This window comes from Ambystoma mexicanum, chromosome 2p (genome assembly GCF_040938575.1).
Source record: "Ambystoma mexicanum isolate Mex_15411 chromosome 2p, UKY_AmexF1_1, whole genome shotgun sequence".
Taxonomy (NCBI): Eukaryota; Metazoa; Chordata; class Amphibia; order Caudata; family Ambystomatidae; genus Ambystoma; species Ambystoma mexicanum.
In genome coordinates, this window is record NC_090923.1 from 1293522920 (window position 1) to 1293541314 (window position 18395).

The window sequence follows — 18395 nt, forward strand, 5'->3', positions numbered from 1 at the left end:
TGGGCTGAGGAAATGAATGTATTGAGCCCCTTACAAGTAGGTTTTAGCAAGGGGTTGGGGACACTGATAAGTGCAACTTCTCTGTCCACCTGCACTTCTGGCATAGGTGGGATTTTTGGTAACTCACTATATGTGGCAGTCTTCAGCAATATTGACATTTCTCTCCTTTGAGGAAAATTGGAGAAGTGGGAATTAACCAGGGCCTTTTGAGAATGATCCAGTTGCTCCATAGCAACAATTCCGTTAATGTGACACTAAATACTCAGGGAGATCTGTCTAATTCCATTCCTGTAACAAAAGGAGTTTGCCAGGGGTATGTACTGGCTCCTATCCTTTTTAATCTCTACTTAGTGGATTTGTGGAAGGATTGTTTATTGTGGGACGGCTATGCGCCAAGATGGGGGGACCTCAGGATTAACATTATTGCCGATGCCGATTATCTTTTACTCTTGGACTACACCCCAGTCAGCCTACAAAGGCTTCTGGATGGAGTACATGGGTATTTAGGAAGGACTCGCTTAGAAATTAACCTTCATAAATCATATGTAATGTCCTATTCTTCTAAACATAAATCAAAGTCCTATTCATGGACGGAAAATCAGGTAGGCATTGAGCACGTCTTGACTATAAATTACTTGTGTTTCTCGATATTGCCAAAGAAACAGTTCCAATGTACAAATAAGCTCTGCTTTCTCATTGCTGTCTCTACTTGAGATATTTAAACTAAAGGTTACGGCAATGATTGTATATGGATGCGAGCTGATTCAATTTTCTATTAGAAGATTTTTGGACTGATTGGAAGTAAAAATCTGGAAAGCAGTTTTGGGCCTCCCCAAGTTCACTCCTTTAAGTGCAATCAGACTGGAACTGGGTCTCGCATCCTAGTGGGTCCAATACATAAAAAGAAATCTGTCATTGCATACAAAAAGTATGGAGGCCGATGATAACTCTCTGTGCTCCTACCTAAATGATCTCCTAGAGGGTAGTACTTCCTTTCTGTCCAAATTTCACAAAAGGTGTGAGGGATACTTGGAATTGATTTCACTGGATAACTCTGAGAGCAAATTTGTGGAAAAAAACAAAGATAATAAATATATTGGGATGAAAATAGCGGTCACGAAGATCTAAAATGATTAATACTGTACAAAAATAACCATCATGTATTTCTTCCAATGGAAAAGCTAAGACTATACCTACAAAAATGTCCATCAAAAAAATATAGGGACTTAAATCTCAAATTTCGTTTAAATGCTCTGCCTACATTAGAAGCCATAGGTCCAAAAATTGGCCTTCCAAGTGAATTGCGCGGCTGTCGCGTGTACGGGCTGGCCCCAATAGAATCTCTGGCCCATTTGGTATTGGACTGTCCATCCTTTAAGAAGCATAGTATTTGGCTTTTAGGTGGGTTTATCCACTCGACAGCTCGGGTTCTGACCCATAATCTATGGGTAAGGCTGATGTTGACCTCTAATCAGGCATTGCCAAATCCTCTGTCTAAATTGTTAGAAGAGAAATTGATGGAGCTGAAAAGCAGAATGTCACCGGGGGAGGCGGCCTGGAGGGAGATTCGGGACTAATTGGGGGGTCCCTATACTGGGGGAAGGGAAGACACACTGAATCGAGTACACTTTGATTTAGGTTTATTAAAGGAGAACGTGAGACTACAAGGTAGAATTGTGGTCCACATGGTTATTCTTCATTGCTGTATTTCTTGGTGATCTGCTTCTGATTTTAAGAATGAAAAAGATGTTTTGAATATAATATCACAAGTGCCTTTGTCTTATGTTGAAATGGTGTAAAAGTTTCTTGTAAACTGTAAAGCACTTTTAAATAAAAAAATAATTAAAAAATAATTATATTTTGATAGTTTGTGTTATCTGTAACCATGCGTGCTGTACTGTTGGAATGAATGCTCAACCGCATTTTAATTCAACTGCGGATAATAACATTATCTCTTTTCATAAACTGGATTTATTTTCCATAAACTGTCATGTTTGCTATTCTGCTTAACAGGTATGGGGTGCGCTGCCCAACTGGAAGAGTTACCACATAGTATCTCTCGGACTCATTGCTACAGCCCTGAATGACAGTGAAATCCAGGAGCTAGATTTAAGTTCTGTCGACACTGTTATCGCACTTAGTCAACAAACTGACTGGACAGTGGACCAGGTAAAATCTTTCCGTGAAGTCATAAGAGTGCAAGTACCTTCAACTTGAAATATTATTGTCCAACAAAATTGTTGATGCAAAGTATTAAAATTAGGAATGAGACACATTGGAATTGGCGCAACCGTGCTTGTCTAAACTACAATTAAATCAAGATGAACATTAAAACAGATCCACTCATCACCGCCGATCTCTCATCAGCTGTTAACATCTACCTAGTAAACCCCGTCCTACCACTGTTCATTTTCACACATCAACATTATCAAGCTGTCAAAATAGAAGGCCTTTAATACTGTAGTCAGAATGGCATTTCGTCTCATATAAAGTCTCATGTTGGTTCCTTTGGAAAGTCACTCCATTTCCCTGAGTGAATGCAGCGTCAGACCCCTCTTTCACTCTGTGGTCTTTTGGACACATTGTTCTTCACTATGTTTCCCAGAATGTGGTGGCAGCCCTCTCTTCCTCTCACAATGTTTGTTTTCAATTAAAACTTTTTACTGAGCATTTTGAACAAAACAAAAAAATGAAGGGCAGAGGGTGACTGCACAACCGTCAGATAAATGTATATCAGTAAACCTAAGATGTTAGCTGTTGAATGATGAGGACACCGAGATATGAGTATGGGGAATTTATTAAAACTAAAGGGAGCAGACACAGCTGCAGGTAGACAAAACTTCATCAACAGCCTGAGCTCCAATACTCTAGAGCCCAAGCTGGAAAATAAACAAGACGACACGTGACACAGAACATAAACACATCAAAATGAGGGCATACATTAAATGGGTCAAAACATAACACATCTCCCTCCTTATATATACAGTGAATCATTTAACAAAATCATTCAAGACAGAAATCTTTAAAGCGGTTAGGTATTTTTATTATCCTCCACTTAGATGTCTCCACACTGGTGTCTTGATCCTCCACACCTTGTTCACTTGGTTGCGGTAAACCCACACTCATATCTTCATTCACTTCAGCATCCTCTCTATTCACCCCGTCACTTCATCACAAAGGGTTGCTGAGCTCTTAACCAACCTCACTTTTGACCAACACTCACAGCCTTCAAGTATCGCCACACTTCCAGGTACTGCTACAATTCTTTTGGGACCTAGGAACCTACTCTCCAAACATTTAAATCCAAAACGGGGATTCTTTATTAATACCAAATCCCCCACTTCATACTCCACATCTTTTACTTTAGAGATGGAATTGAATCTTTGTCTATATTCATCTTAGGCTCCAGTAATCAATTTCATAACTTTCTGTCTATTTACCTCAACACACCCAGCAACCTCCAACCACCCTGGGCACAATTTTATGGCTGGTTGGCGGCCCTTCAAAGAAACTAAAGGTGAAATTTTAGTGATGGAATGAGGTGTCGTGCGGTAGCTCCAAACCATTTCTTTTAACACCTCAGTCCACTCCAAACCAGAACAAAGCGCTAACGGTATTCCTCCTTTTTTTAAAAATTGTTTTTGGTTAATCAAATAACCTTTACAAATTAATCGAAACACATATTACATTTAGTTCATAATGAATAAAATCACAGTTACAACTGTATTCCTCCTTTAATTAGTAAACCTGTTAGCTCTCTCAACTTAACCATTTGCCCTGGGGTGATATAATGCAGTACGTAGATGTTTAATACCAAAACACCCTAGGAACTCCTTCATCTTGTCCGAGCAGAATTGAACCTCATTATCAGTAACTATCTCAGTGGGAAATCCCTCTCTAAAAAAACGTCTTCAAAGAATGCAATCATTTCACTCGTAGTGGCCTCCCTTAAAGCTCTCCATTCCAACCATTTGGAGTGATAGGGCCTCATTACGAGTCCGGCGGTAACCGAGGCGGTAAAACCACCTGGTTACTGCCGGACTAGTATTACCATTCCGCCTCCGTGATTCCCGGAATTACCGGGGCATTACAACCCCGGTTTCCCGGGAATCACGGAGGCGGAATGGTGTTAATCCCCATTCCCATTGAGTCCTGTGGGACTCAATGGGAATGGGGATCATGGAAACACCGGCAGCATCTCGTAATGCTGCCAGTGTTTCCTCGTCCGCCTGCAGGCAGGCGGTGTTAAACCCACCAGGTCAGACCTGGCGGGAACATCACCTCCCACCCGCAGGAGTCAGGATCAGGCGGTCCGGAAACAATGGTGGCGGCGGGTTTACCACCACCGTTATTTCCGGATCGCCTGATTTGTAATGAGGCCCAAAGTCTACTAACACCATCAAAAATATAAACCGATCACCTAGTACTTGTATGGGACCCATTATGTCTACAGCAAGTTTTTTCCATGGTTCTCTGGGAACCTGAACTGGACTAAGTGGAATCTCCCTGACCACCTTTCCTTTATCTGCTCTCTCACGCTCCTTGCGCAATCAAACTCTCTTCTCTACTTCACTGTCCATACCGGGCCACCAAAAAGATTGTCTCAGCAATCATTTGGTGACACTCATGCCCACATGGCCCTGGTGAGATAAGTTAACCAAACGGAGTCTGATACCTAATGGAGGAACAATCTTAGAACCCCGCCTTAGTTTAACCCCATCTTCTGACAAACTTAATTCCATTTTAGTGTTAATATTCTATTCATATTAATGGCTCGTAATATTGATCAAAACTCCTGTCCAACACTTCTTTGTTGGGCCATCCACCTTTTGTCCATTCTTTTACTTTAGACACAATTGTGTCTTCCCGGTCTGCTTCCAGCCATTCATCTTTGTTTACAGCACACCCTGCAACATCTGAAATAATCATGTCCTCCTCCTTAACCATGCCTGCTGTGTCCCCAGCACCTTCCACTGGAAGCCTAGATAAACAGTCAGCTACCACATTTTCTCTGCCAGGGACATAACTCATCTTGAAATTATAGCCTTGTAACCCCACCATCCACCTAGAAATTCTCGGGGAAACTTTAGCCCAATCACTGCTACTTAAGAGTGGCACCAAAGGCTTGTGGTCAGACTTTACTTGGAATTCCTGACCCCATAGAAAAAATGTTAAATGTAGAATGGCCCAGAACACTGCCAGGGCTTCTCTTCCTATCACTGAGTAGTTCCTTTCAGCTCCCCTCAAGGGTCTGGAGGCAAATGCTATTACATGTTCTTCTTTTCCTGAATCTATTTGACACAATGAGGCACCCAATCCTGATAAACTTGCATTCACCAATAGTAGTGTCTTCCTCCCACTTACAAAACCACCTAATGAAGGAGCTCTAGAAATACCCTCCTTAATGGCTGTGAAGGCTACCTGACATTCTTCAGACCATTTGAAATGTATGCCTTTCTTGAGTAAATTCCTCAAGGGTGTGGAAATGGTGGCAAATTTATCAACAAACTTGTCGTAGAATTCAGCCATTCCCATGAATGATCTAAGTTGATCCTTGTCAACGGGTGCTGGGACCCTACGAATGTTCTCAACCAGGCTAGCCTTGGGTGACACTCCTTGACCAGATACTTTGTGTCCAAGATATTCAACCTCCCTGACACCTAGTCTGCATTTGATTCTTTGTACAATAAGGCCAACTTCTCTCAATCTCTGTAGCACATGTCTCAATACACTATCATGCTCACTCTCGGAATCAGCATACACTAGGATACCATCCTGAAACACTGCAACCTTTTCAAGACCACTCAGAACCTCCTCCATAACTCTTTGAAAAACTGAGGCAGCAGATGCCAAGCCAAAAGGCATACGTAAATACTTGAAAGTTCCTTCAGGAGTGACAAAGGCTGTGACATGCTGACAGTTCCTGGATAAGGGCAGTTGATGATAAGCGGCCGATAAGTCAATCATGTCTTTCTATAAATATATTTTTGTTAAGATCCCTGAGGTCTACACAAAGTCTCAGATTTCCGCTGCTCTTGATAACAAGTACCACAGTGGAAAGCCACTCAGTGCCCTTAATGGGCTCAATAACACCTTTTTTGGACTAAGTCATTGAGTTCCTCCCGAAGCTGCTGCTGGAATTTCGTTGGAACTGGCCTCACTTTGTGCACAACAGGTTGTGCTCTTCCTTTCAATTTGATATCATGTTCAAAATTGGTCAGCTTTCCCAACTTTGCAGTAAACACTTCTGGAAATTCCTTTGTCCATTTATCATCCACTTCTGCAATTGTTATGGGATTTGCAGCGCTCGCCTGAATGCGAACTCCCAGTTTCCTCTGTTCATCTCACCATAGAAGGGATGGCCCCTTTTTTGCCACTAATATATCTGCAGTGCACGTCCTTCCCTTATATGACACATGGGCCCTCATTACGACCCTGGCGGAAAGCGACTGACCGGAGCGCCACAGCGTAAATAGCGTTTCCGCCATTGCACGAAGGAGCAAAGTGCGGCCCATTCCGACCCATCGGGCACGAGCACCACGGCATGGCGGAAGTGCAAAGTCCGCGATGGCGGAAATGACCCCAAAACGGCCCACACCGCCGCCGTACGGCGCCCTAGGTGCAATACCGCCACCCCTCTTAGCGGTCACCGCAGTGTGCGCCTACCGGAAAGTACGGTGGCCGGAAATATACGGAAACGGAAGTTAAAACATGGGCCCGGAACGGGAAACATCCCGGCGTACACCTATAAATACACTAAAACCACACAACCACTAAAATCACTACCCTTAAACACACCCCAACCCGTCAACCACCCTAGCGAAACCAAGAAAAATGGGAAAAGTAGCGAAGAAAGCGTGCGACCGCAAGCGGCAGGTCCACTTCTCCCGTGAGGAACTCACCGTGCTAACAGAGACCCTCCAGGAGAATGCTGCCGTCGTCTTCTCCACGCAAATGACCAGAACGGCACTTGCAAACAAGAAGGCCATATGGGCTCTGGTGGCACAGCGGGTAAGTGCGGTGGGGACCGCACCCCGCACCCCACTGCAATGCCGCAAGCGATGGGACGACCTGCGGATACGCGTCCGCAGCATACTCTCTGCCAACCGCAACATTGCCACAGCCACCGGGGGAGGTCCTGAATCACCCATCAAGTTGACCCCCTGGGAAGAAATCTGTGCCTCCACCATCGGAATGGAGAGCATAGAGGGAGTCGGAGGGATGGAGAAAGGAGTGCAGACATCCGAAGAATCAGGTAGGTGGGCCAGATAAAACAATGCCAAATCCACACAGTCCATCCATGTGAAGTACCATGCGTCCACATAGTGCAACAGAAACACATGTCCAGGAGAACGTCCACACACATCGGCCTGCAAGCGCACGTTAAAACCCACAATAAATACATAAATAATTAAAAACCCCTAATACACGCACTACACGTGCAGCAGGCACACCCTAACTGCAGGCTGCCAGACAACTGCACCCTCACTCCACACACAAATCAAAGCACCTCCAAGGCCCCGACCCAAATCCCCCTCAGGTACCACCCCAATGCATGTGATACAATGCCATTCCAATTCCCACAGACCCATCAATAACCCTCGCCCTCCTTTACTCCACCACAGGGTCCGATCCAAACGACGAGCTACAGGACACCCCTACCAGCACACCTGCAAAGAGGGCCAAGACCAACGGCCAGAGACCCTCCACCTCAGCTGCACGCATCAAGACACGGCAGCAGCACAAATCAGGTGGCAGCACAGAGGAGGGAACATCAACAGGCACCCCAGCAGCCAGCATGACCACAACACCACCACCACAGGTCCCCCCAATGGATGCCACAGAAGGCACTGCCTCTGGTGGCAGCAGCACCATAGGTGACACCCCATTGATGGCAGCATGCTCGGACACAGAAAACGGGGATGCTGAAGTCAGATCCATCCATGACCTGTCCCAATCCCCCTGTCTGTTCCATCCCGTACAACATGAGGATACCACGCAGGGGCACCCACCAGACGACGACTGGCCATCCCCCACAAGCCCTGTGGCAAGGCAACATGAGGACAACAGCCCCTCTGTGACACCCCCGCAAATGGCCATGGCCCAGCAGAGGCAACAGTCCCTCGACCAGTTGATCGAACAACAGCAGCAACTGGCCACACTCCTCAAGGACCATGCCGATGAATGTGGGGGCACTAAGGCAGACATAGAAACATCAACTGAGACACTTAGGGCAGAAATGGAGAGAGGTACAGAGACGCTAAGGGCACAAATTGAGAGAAGCACCGAGAGCCTGAGGGGGGAACTGCATGCGACGTCCAAAGACGTATGTGCCGAACTTGCCGCAGTGCGCCGTGTGCTCACTGAGCTCTCGCAAACCCTTAGGGACATGCATGGACGTGAGCAGGCAGACACATCATCCATTGCAAGTTCCGTCCAGGGCAGCCCCCAACGTAGATCTGGGAGGAACCTGCGCTCCACAGGCAGGGGTGCCCCTGATACCCGCAGAGGGGGCATGCAATAGCGACAGCCCACTTACAATGAGCATCTTTGGACACTGGTGTTCGGGGGGGAGGTAGGAGGGTGGAGGGGGTGTGTTGGGCTCACTTGGGTGGCGGGTCGATAGGGTGTTCAACATGATATCACATATGCCATAAAAAGTGCACGATCAACCAATGAGAAGTGTGGACATTGATCTTTGTGTACTAGGCCATCATAGGCGTACAGTCCATATTGTGCATGTCCCAGACACACGCAGTGCCACGAGTCCCGTGTCCATGTATCAGCCACCAGGCGTGAGTGCTAGAAGCATACATCAATGAGATGCTGACGAATGTCACGGGCCTCCGGTGCCTCGCAGACTCCATGAGGTGCTGCCACATCCCCACCCTCATCATGACCATCATCAGGTGCTTGCAGTCCTGCGTCAGGGGGCATGGGCACATTTCTACGTACGCACATGTTGTGGAGCATGACACATGCCATCACCATCTTTGCAACCTTCTCATGGCGGTACAGGAGTGCCCCGCCAGACCTGCTGAGGCAGCGGAAACGGGTCTTCAGTAGGCCGAATGCCTGTTCAATGACTACACGGGTACGTGAGTGGGCATGGTTGTAGTCCTCCTCATGCTGGTCCCGTGGGTTCCGGACTGGTGTGAGGAGCCATCTCTTCAGTGGATATCCAGCATCACCTGTATGTGGACGAGAAACGTATGATGTGGAATGCCATTGATACGTACGCACACCCCCCCCCCTTCCTGGCAGGTCAATGCCAATTCACATACCCCACATCATCATGCATGTAATGAGACTCACCGAGTAGCCAGGATCTGTTCCCTGCGTGTCGCTCCATGTAGCGTGGTATTGTAGAGTTCCTCAAGACCATCGAATCATGGGTTGATCCAGGGAATCGGACACAACAATGTGTAATGATCCTGTTGGAGTCACACACCATCTGTACATTCAGGGAATGAAATTGTTTTCGGTTGCGGTACTGGGCCTCCATGGCATGTGGGACGACCAATTCAACATGGGTGCAGTCGATGGCACCAATGCAACCCGGTATGCCGGCAAGTGCATGGAATCCCACTTTTGTGTTGGTTATTTCCTGCTCCGAGCGTGGTAGAGAGATGTAGTCGTCTGCGTGCTTCAGGAGGGCATCGAGCACTTGCAATAGTGTCCGTGAGAACAGTGGCTGAGAAATGCCATGCAACTGTCCGACTGTGTGCTGGTAGGTGCCTGTGGCCAGGAAGTGGAGTACAGACACCACCTTCAGTAGGGGTGGGATGGCGGTTGGGCTATCTATCATGCTGACAAGGTCAGCCTGTGTCATGTCCACAATGGCGGTTATGGTGTCCCGGTCCAGACGGTAGAGGGTGTGGATCTGCTCATCAGTGAGGTTGAACGGATGTGCTCGGAGGCGTGGGATTGCGGGCTGCCTGCGTGGTGGTAGTGGCTGTGCTGGCAGCCCTTGCTGGCCCTGCCTTGGCCTCCTCCTCCTCCTGCGTCTCCTCCGTGCGGCTGGTTGTAGTTGGTGTTCGTCTTCTTCTTGGAGTCGGAGCGCTTGCAGTGCTATCAGGTCCCCCAGGGCCAACATCGCGAGTCCTGCCGGTAGCATTTCGGTGTGGTTGTGGGAGGAGACTGGCTGTGCAATTTATGTGTTTTCAGGCTGTATGGCCTCCACCTGTGGTGATTGATTCCACCTGTGCAAACTGCTCTCCCCTTTGGCCGAGCACGTCCCGCGCACAACGCTGCAATTCGGGGAATTGTATCTTGCTATTGCAATCATGTATTTGTACACGATGGCCGTGTAAGATTGGTTGATATGTTCATTCTGCTGTGGTCCCATTGTTTCACATACTATCTGTGCAGTCGCGAACTGACTTGTGAGGGGTCAGTGGAACGTAGTACTCGAGTAACGTTGGACCCTCATGCATCACTGCACAGAGGTTCAACGACGGGCGGGGCGTCCCATTCGTGGGTGAAGGCAGTTGCCATTTTCACACACAGCCGCACTCGATGGAATAATTAGTGATTTCAAACGGCCACAGATGCCTTTTCGACGTGATGTTGCAAATGAGGAATTCGAGGGGCGGCGCTTTCGGTTTCCAGCTAGCGACGAGGAGATGCCCACAGGTCTGACTGCAAATGTAACGTTCTATTGTTCTATGTCCTTGAGACAGGGCCCATGGCGAGGGAGCAATGATTGATATGAATAGTTTGGGATGCGCAATAGCTACGTGGGCGATGAGGCCGTCCGTTCCCAAAAACATGTTACTTCACAACACTGGAATTACGGGCTGGGGCACTGTGGATTTAGCAGGCTGCATAACGCACGGACTCAATGGATGTTTCTAATGTTATGTGAGTATTTATTCAGGCATTTTGATCCCGGGATGAGGGAATGATGGATGGATGCATGGGCAGGTGATTTGATACAGAGTTTGCCATGTACAGGGCTTCTTGGGATCTATCCGCCTCCCCTACGCTATGTGATGCAGGGCTGCCATTGTGGGACCATCGTCCATCTGGCCTTGTTGAGCCCTCCCTGTCTCGAGGCGCCCTCAGACACTTGTGTCCATGCACGTTAACATTCCCATCTGATGGAATCTGTTTTGACAGACGCATGCACAGGTACACTCGTTTGTGATGGTGTTTGCACCTCGATATAGATGGTTATGAGTCGCAAGTGGTTTTGGGGTGGTGATGATCCTTTTGGTTGGGCTAGCATGCATATGGCTGTGGATTTCGTGTGATCATTGAAGTGAGTAGTTGGAATGTAGTTCTGATGGCCATTCTGTTCTTTTTATTTTCTTTTGGTTGACAGGTATCTCCTCCCCTTTTGCCACTGCCATCTGTATGCCACTCCTGCAGATGGATTTTACTCCCGACACCTGCTGCTTCGTGTTAATCAGTGGAGCAGCATTATGATCTTATGGGACGATCGCCAATGGGCCACATGCCCTTACGCAGTACTGGTGGCTCGGAGCAACATTTCGGCCTTTCAGCTGGACTAGTGCCTCCCCATTGGGACGGGCCTGCGGTTCTGTGCGCTTCCATGTTGCCTTTTCGTACGTGATTGTGGCTCTGTGTACCATGGGGGAACAGGGCGACACACAGGTAGTGGCTGGTCATTTCTTGCGGAAGCAGCCCACAATGGTGATTGGTGTTTTGGAGTTCATGGCCTGATGGCTGTATGGGCTTGGTGATTTTGATGTGCATTAAATTTCTATTCGGATTTGGCCCGTGTAGCGTTTTTCTTTGCAAGTGATGTGGCATATGCCAATTTGGGGGGCGATGTATTGTGAGGAGATCTGCATCGGGTTCCGGCTTCGGGGTTTAGTTGCGTGGTACTGTACTGGCCGCGTTTGCCTACGAAGCCCAGTGAGGTCAGGGATGGGGGCTGCCAATATGACAGTTTGAATGTTGTCATGCTCAGGGGCGGGGGATTGGGTTTTGTGTAACAGATGCCGGTCAGCCAGGTGGACTGGTGGAATGATGTGATTTTCGGAATGTTGCTGGTCACAGGTGCCTGTGTTTGCGTGCGTTTCTTGGTGGGGGACTGTGGTCATGTCCATTGGGATGGCTTCTGTATTCGTGCCATCTGTGCCCTGCAGCTCCCATTGGCCCCTGTTGTGTTTCCTTTGTTCGTTGGCATGCATGGGTGACTTGTACATTTCAATGCTTGCATTGTGGCTTCATTGCACCTACGGGGAGTTGTACTTTGTGGGCAGGGAGCGGTGTACAGGCACTGAGTGGGGCCGTTTACGGTTGATTCGCGATGCCGTACTTCTCGCCATGGCGGAATGGTACATTACGCCATGCCTGATGGCGTTAGGTGCATGTCCGCTAGGGTCGGAATTGGCGTACCGTTGCACCATGGTGGTGTTTGCGGTTTGGCATGGCGCGCGCGCGCGTGCTTGGTGCAGTTAGCGTTGGCGTTCACTACGGTGTCGCTAATGGCTTCGTACTTTGCGGTGACGGGTCATAGTCGCACCGAGCGCTATTCGATGGCGGTATTGCATTTCCGCCATCGTTTTTCGATTTCCGCCAGGGTCGTAATGAGGGCCATGGCCTTGAAATTCACCAACCAGAATAATGGTGGATTCCCCGTACCCACAGGGTTGGACTTTAGCAAGAACCAGAATTCCAGGATCCTTGCCGAGCACGTTTTTGAACGTGTCTTCTGAAATCATGGTCCATCTTCAAGTGACATCCATCAACTCTAAAGTTATCAACAGGTTCGTTATATTCGCCTTAAACAGCATGGATGTGAAAGACATGCCTTGGGTTTCCCTCCTGGGTGGTCAGACCCTCCGATGTTCTCGTGATGGGTTGACTCGGTATCAGACTGTTCTGTTCCCTCTGATCCATGAGGTTTATTGAGGATTCTTTACACATATTGGCGAAATGTCCTTTACGTTTGCACTTAAAACAGTGTGCAAATCTGGCTGGGCATGTAGAATTGTTGGTTGAGTGCTTGGGGCTGCCACAATTGGAACATCTTTGATTCCACTAATCTCTCCTGGATGTTGACTTTTTCCTTGGTCCTATTGCACATACACCTTGTACAACTTGCTTGTCTATCTTCATTTCTCTCATATATTGAGAGGTTTGTTCAATGCTGCGGGTAAGTTCTATGGCTTGTTCCAAAGACACATCTTTTGCTAGTAACTTTTCTGGGACCCTGAGACTATTGGTACATTTTACCAACTGGTCCCTTATGAGGGAATCTGTCAGTTCACCGAAGTCACATGTGTGGCTTAAGGTCCTCAGAGATGCTACATAGGATTCAACGGATTCAGAGCTGTCTTGGGCACGTTGAAAAAATCTGTGTCTTTCAAACGTCACTTTTTTCCTAGGCTCAAAGTGCTCCTCAATCTTTTTGATTGCTACAAAGTATTCATCAACATCACCTGCCCCCTTCTCTGCGCTTGGTGTGAGACCATCAAAAACATTCCGCCCCTCAGGACCCAAATTGTGGAGAAGCAGTGCCTTCCTCCAGGCTGCACTATATCTGTCTCCGCCTATGACCACAATGTAATTTTCAAACATGTGTATCCATCTGTCCCATCTCACTGGGGGGCGGCCTGGTTCGGTGAGGAAAGGTGCAGGTGGAGGAATTGCTGCAGCCATGCTTTTGTTATTTCGCTGGGTAGAACAATGGGTCCAATTTACAGTAGTGGGGCCTCTCTATTGTCCCAGGAAAACACAACAGAATTCGTTCAGTCCTTTAGTGCCCGAGCAGGTTAGTGGAATGTGCAGGTTGCAGGCTACTCTGTGATCTAATAGTGCAGCACCTTTGGTCTGTAGAAAGATAAGGGAATGTGATGGCTGCTAGTTCCTTTGTGACCTCACAATGAAGGATTCTTGTAGCTGGGTGAGCACTGTCAAATACACCGTTCAACAATGTATCTGCAGTTGCCTGGTAACCACAATCACTGGAGAGAGAGAGAGGAGAGCCGGGTTGTGCATCGCAGGATTATCCCAGCTGGGCCATCCCAAACGTTCCGTGCTGACGTGAAGAAGGGGTGTGCGCGTGTGTGGGCCTCCCTCTAATTGGCTGGGCGCACGAGCCCGAAGTGCGCGTGTGTGGGTCTCGCTCTAATTATCTGGGTGCGCAAGCCCAAATGTCCAACAGCTGTTCCTCCCCGCCCACACAGTAATTTGTCTCCTGACCTGTCACCGGGCGGGGCGCGGCAGTGTCTGCTGCCTTGCGGAGCCTTTTACAGTCGCTCCAATCGCTCCATGTTTCCCTCCAGGGCCAGGAAGGCGGTTGGCAGGCGGCGGCACCCTTCACTGGGGAAGTGCAAGGGTGATCGCGGGTGGGCCCGGATGTTTCCGCCTTAGCGCAAGATCCTCGTCGCCAGTGTTGAATGATGAGGACACCGAGATATGAGTATGGGGAATTTATTAAAACTTAAGGGAGCAGGCAGCAGACACAGCTGCAGGTAGACAAACCTTCTTCAACTGCCTGAGCTCCAACGCTCTGGAGCCCAGCCTGGAAAATAAACAAGACACGTGACACAGAACACAAACACATCACAATGAGGGCATACATTAAATGGATCAAAACATAACATTAGCGTCCACATTTACGGTCAAACTGCTTCATGGCACAACAATAATCAACTATCCCCCCTCCATTAGAAGGACAATGGACCTCATTACGACCCAGGCGGATTTCGCGGTGCTAAATGCACCGCGAAGCATGGCGGAAAGCCGCCGATAGCGCCATGGGGGTTGGCGGATTTACCGCCCCATTCCGACCTCGGCGGAGCGGTAAATCCCCAATCCCCATTCTGCCCTTCCCCATTCCCATTTTTGCCCCATAGGGTATAATGGGAGTGGGGAAGGAGTTAATTACGCCACCGTAAAATACGGTGGCGTAATTAACAACGAGGTCCCGTAGCGCCATGGTTTTCTCCGGCTGGTAAAACCAGGCGGAGAAAACCTCCATGGCGCTACGGGAACTCGTAGTATGGCGGAGAGGTACGCCATGCACTACGCTGGCGTAATACCCTCTCCGCCAGGGTCCTAATGAGGCCCAATGTCACAACCCAGTACTGATGAATATATGTCCCCCACAATGTTTTACGGACACTTTTATACTCAGACTACGTTTCTTAGAATTAAGGTCAAAGCTCTGTTTCTTTCACAATGTCTTATGGATGCACTTTCATTATGTCAGGCTAGCATTTTACTCAAACCTTCAAGGTCTTTCTTCTTCTACTCAGTGGTGTCCAATACTCCCTCACTCACACTCATCCAGCATCTTCCTCTTGAAGTAGACTGCTTTCACTCTCCAGTCCAGTCGCGTCACTCCAGCTCTTACAGGAATTCTCACATATGTTTACTGGCTTCTACCCCATCCCTTGCTCTTTGGGCAAAAATGTCTCCTGGGCTTTTGGCTTTCCCTTGCCAGTGGTTACCCAGTTTCTCTCCTCTTCCGGACTCTTTGTGGACCTCACTCTGATGCCTCAAGGACTCAAAACCCCTCCAGCAAGAAGGATTCTTTTTTACACAGATAGTAAACCTGATGTCACAAAGTCCCCTGTCTCACCCTACTATTGCATGGTGTGGTCACTAAGGGGGCTTTGAGGGGATCGTAGGTAGGATCGCCTGGATACCCCCAGCACGCCACATGCAGGAAGAAGGGACTCATCAGCTTGCCACCTTAAACACTCCTGGTAAATTGAGGACAGTCCATCCCTGGAGCTGACAGCGCTTATATGCGTGTCTCCCTCACACGGGTACATAAATCATACCAACAAAACTACAGGGAGAAGGAGTGGGCCCAAACCAAGAGAGAAAACTCGAGCAGTTGGCCAGTCACTGCACAACATCTAAGCAAACATACACCTTAGGTTTAAGGCTAAGGGAGTCTACTCTGAGGGTGAGGACATGGTATGGCAAACAGAGAGAAGGGACTATTTAACCCCAAGTCCCACATCAGAACTCTAAGCCATTCCTAGTGGTGTGGCCCACCAGCCAATCCCCATACCAGCTGCATAGGGAGACACAACAGAATTTCCATTTGCCATCGAAAGGCTGGATAGTGGCGTGAATACAGAATAAAAGGAATTGTCTGTGGCAGAAGGCAGTGGGAGTTGGCAGAAAGAGCAGTTTTGGAGAGAACTGGAGAAGAGTGCAGAAGAAGCGAGAGACAGGAGTGCAGAGGAGAGACCCAGGAGGAAGGGGAAGGCAGGGCCGAGGAGGCTGGGGTAAGGAGGTGATAGGAGAATGGAGGAGAGACCTCTAGGCTGGTCAGAGAAAGGCCCCGGAGACTGGGGAGAGAAAGACACAAGGGCCTGGGGTAAGAAAGACCCAGAGGCTTGGGAGAGAAGTGCCCTAGAAGTTAGAAACAAGAGATTGCAAAGTTAGCTCTGGCTACAGAGATGTAATTGGTGAGAGAAGTAAAGGTGGAGTTAGTAAGAGAAGCTAAAGAGGAGGTGATACTAGTGAAGAAGGAGTTTGTGAGAGAAGCTACAGGGGAGGTGATAGTGAAGGAGGAATTAGTGAAAGAAGCTAAGGCATGGTAATAGAAATTAAGGAAAAGGTGGGGAGAGAAGCTAAAGAGAAAGTGGTGAGAACATTTTATGGACGAGGCAGTTAGAGAAGCTAAAGAGGAGGTGATAAAAGAAGTCAGCCCCTAATAGAGAAATGCCTCAGGAGGAGGAACCTAAAGAGAAGGAAGTGAACAGTGAAGTAACTATGAAAGAGAAAGGTGGCTAGATGAAGAGTTGAAGCAGAGAGTAACCAGAAAAAAGGGAGAGAGGGAGACTGAGAAAAGATGCATGGGGATGCTTGGGATGGCCTGATCGCTACCTTCTCCTCTAACTTTCAATGTTATGTGGATGACACTCAGCTTTCCTTGGCGCTCCCCTCAGCCTCCTCTCCCAATCATTCCTGACAGTCTATCCGCTATTCAGGACTGGTGCACCTCCAATGGTCTCTGCCTTAATGCCAGTAAGATGGAGGTCCTTCTCAATGGGACTCCTGCTCTAGCTTTCCCTCTCTCACTCTGGCTGCCCTCCTTGGGCCCCTGGTCTCTGCCTTTATGCCAGTAAGATGGAGGTCCTTCTCAATGGGACTCCTGCTCTAGCTTTCCCTCTCTCACTCTGGCTGCCCTCCTTGGGCCCCCTTACTTTTCTTTCCAGTGAAGCAAAAAACCTTGATGTCATCTTCAACTCCGCACTCTCTTTCTCTCCTCACATCTCGGATGTCGCCAAGAAGTCCCACTACCAGCTGCACCTCCTCAAAGGTACTCTTCCCTGTCTCACCTTCCCCCAGAAGTTCACTATTTCTAGAGCACTGTTTCTCTCTAGGCTGGACTACTGCAACAGCCTCTTTCTCAATCTGCCTTCCGCTACTCTCGCCCTCTGCAACTAATCCAGAACAGGATGGGATTGAGCACTAGGAACACTGGGGTGCTGCGCTGATCAATGTGTTCTTAAAGCATAGGTGGTGCTGCCGGTTTGTTGGTTCCCTAAGGACAGTGCTCATTTGTCCATATTGTTAGAGAGGAGATACGTTTTGTGGGAACCAAAAATACCTTGGCGCTTGGTGTTTTGATTCTTAGTTAAACCTGGTTGGTTCATTTATGTGGAATGAGAGAAATGATCAATCTTGGTTGAAAGGGGTTTGTATTGTTCGTTGTATTAGCTTTCGAGGTGCTGACACATGTTTCAACCCAACAAGGGTCTTTATCCAGGCAGTTTATATAATAGCTATATGTGATGTCCGGTGTGCCCAGTTTAGGGCTTCTAGATGTTGGTCTGTTAAATAGCGAGCTTTAAGGTGAGGATGGTCTCTGTAGTTAAGATGTGCGATCATGGAGATCTTTTCGCAAGATTGATAATTTCTCTCATTCCACAAAAATGAACCAACCAGGTTTAACTAGTAATCAAAACACCAAGCGCATAAGTATTTTTGTATTTTTGGTTCCCATAAAATGTATCTAATCCAGAACAGGACTGCAAGACTTATCCTTGGTCCTCAAACCCAGGGACTGTATCTCTCCAGCCCAGAAAACTCTCCACTGGCTCCCGTTGGCTGAAAGGATCAAGTTCAAGACCCTTTGACTTGTCCACAAGGCTTTGTGGGGCCACGTCCCACACCACATCCAACGCTCTCTTCCTAAATACCTTCCTTCTCAGCCCTTCGCTGAGCTACCGCTAACTCTCTTTGGGTCAGACACTTCTCCAGGCAGAGAGTGGGGGGTATATCTCTCTCCTCTGCAGGTGCCTCCCTCAGGAATGGCCTCCCTGCACCTCTCAAACTAGAACCGGAACACCTGAAGTTCCGGAAGCAGCTCAAACCTTTCCTCTTCTATACTTTCTCTCTCTCCCTCCCCTGGGTCTTACTGGGTACCAGGCTCTCTCTTCATCAGTCAC

General features: G+C 48.2%; 1 protein-coding gene across 1 annotated transcript in view; it reads left to right on the plus strand.

Moving 5' to 3' along the window:
* Positions 1-18395, plus strand: part of LOC138567884 (otoancorin-like) — a 701441-nt gene that overhangs the window by 442437 nt on the left and 240609 nt on the right. The window contains exon 18 of the mRNA XM_069646381.1: positions 2014-2169. Within this exon, the coding sequence (XP_069502482.1) occupies positions 2014-2169 (156 nt within the window). The remainder of the gene's footprint in view (positions 1-2013; positions 2170-18395) is intronic.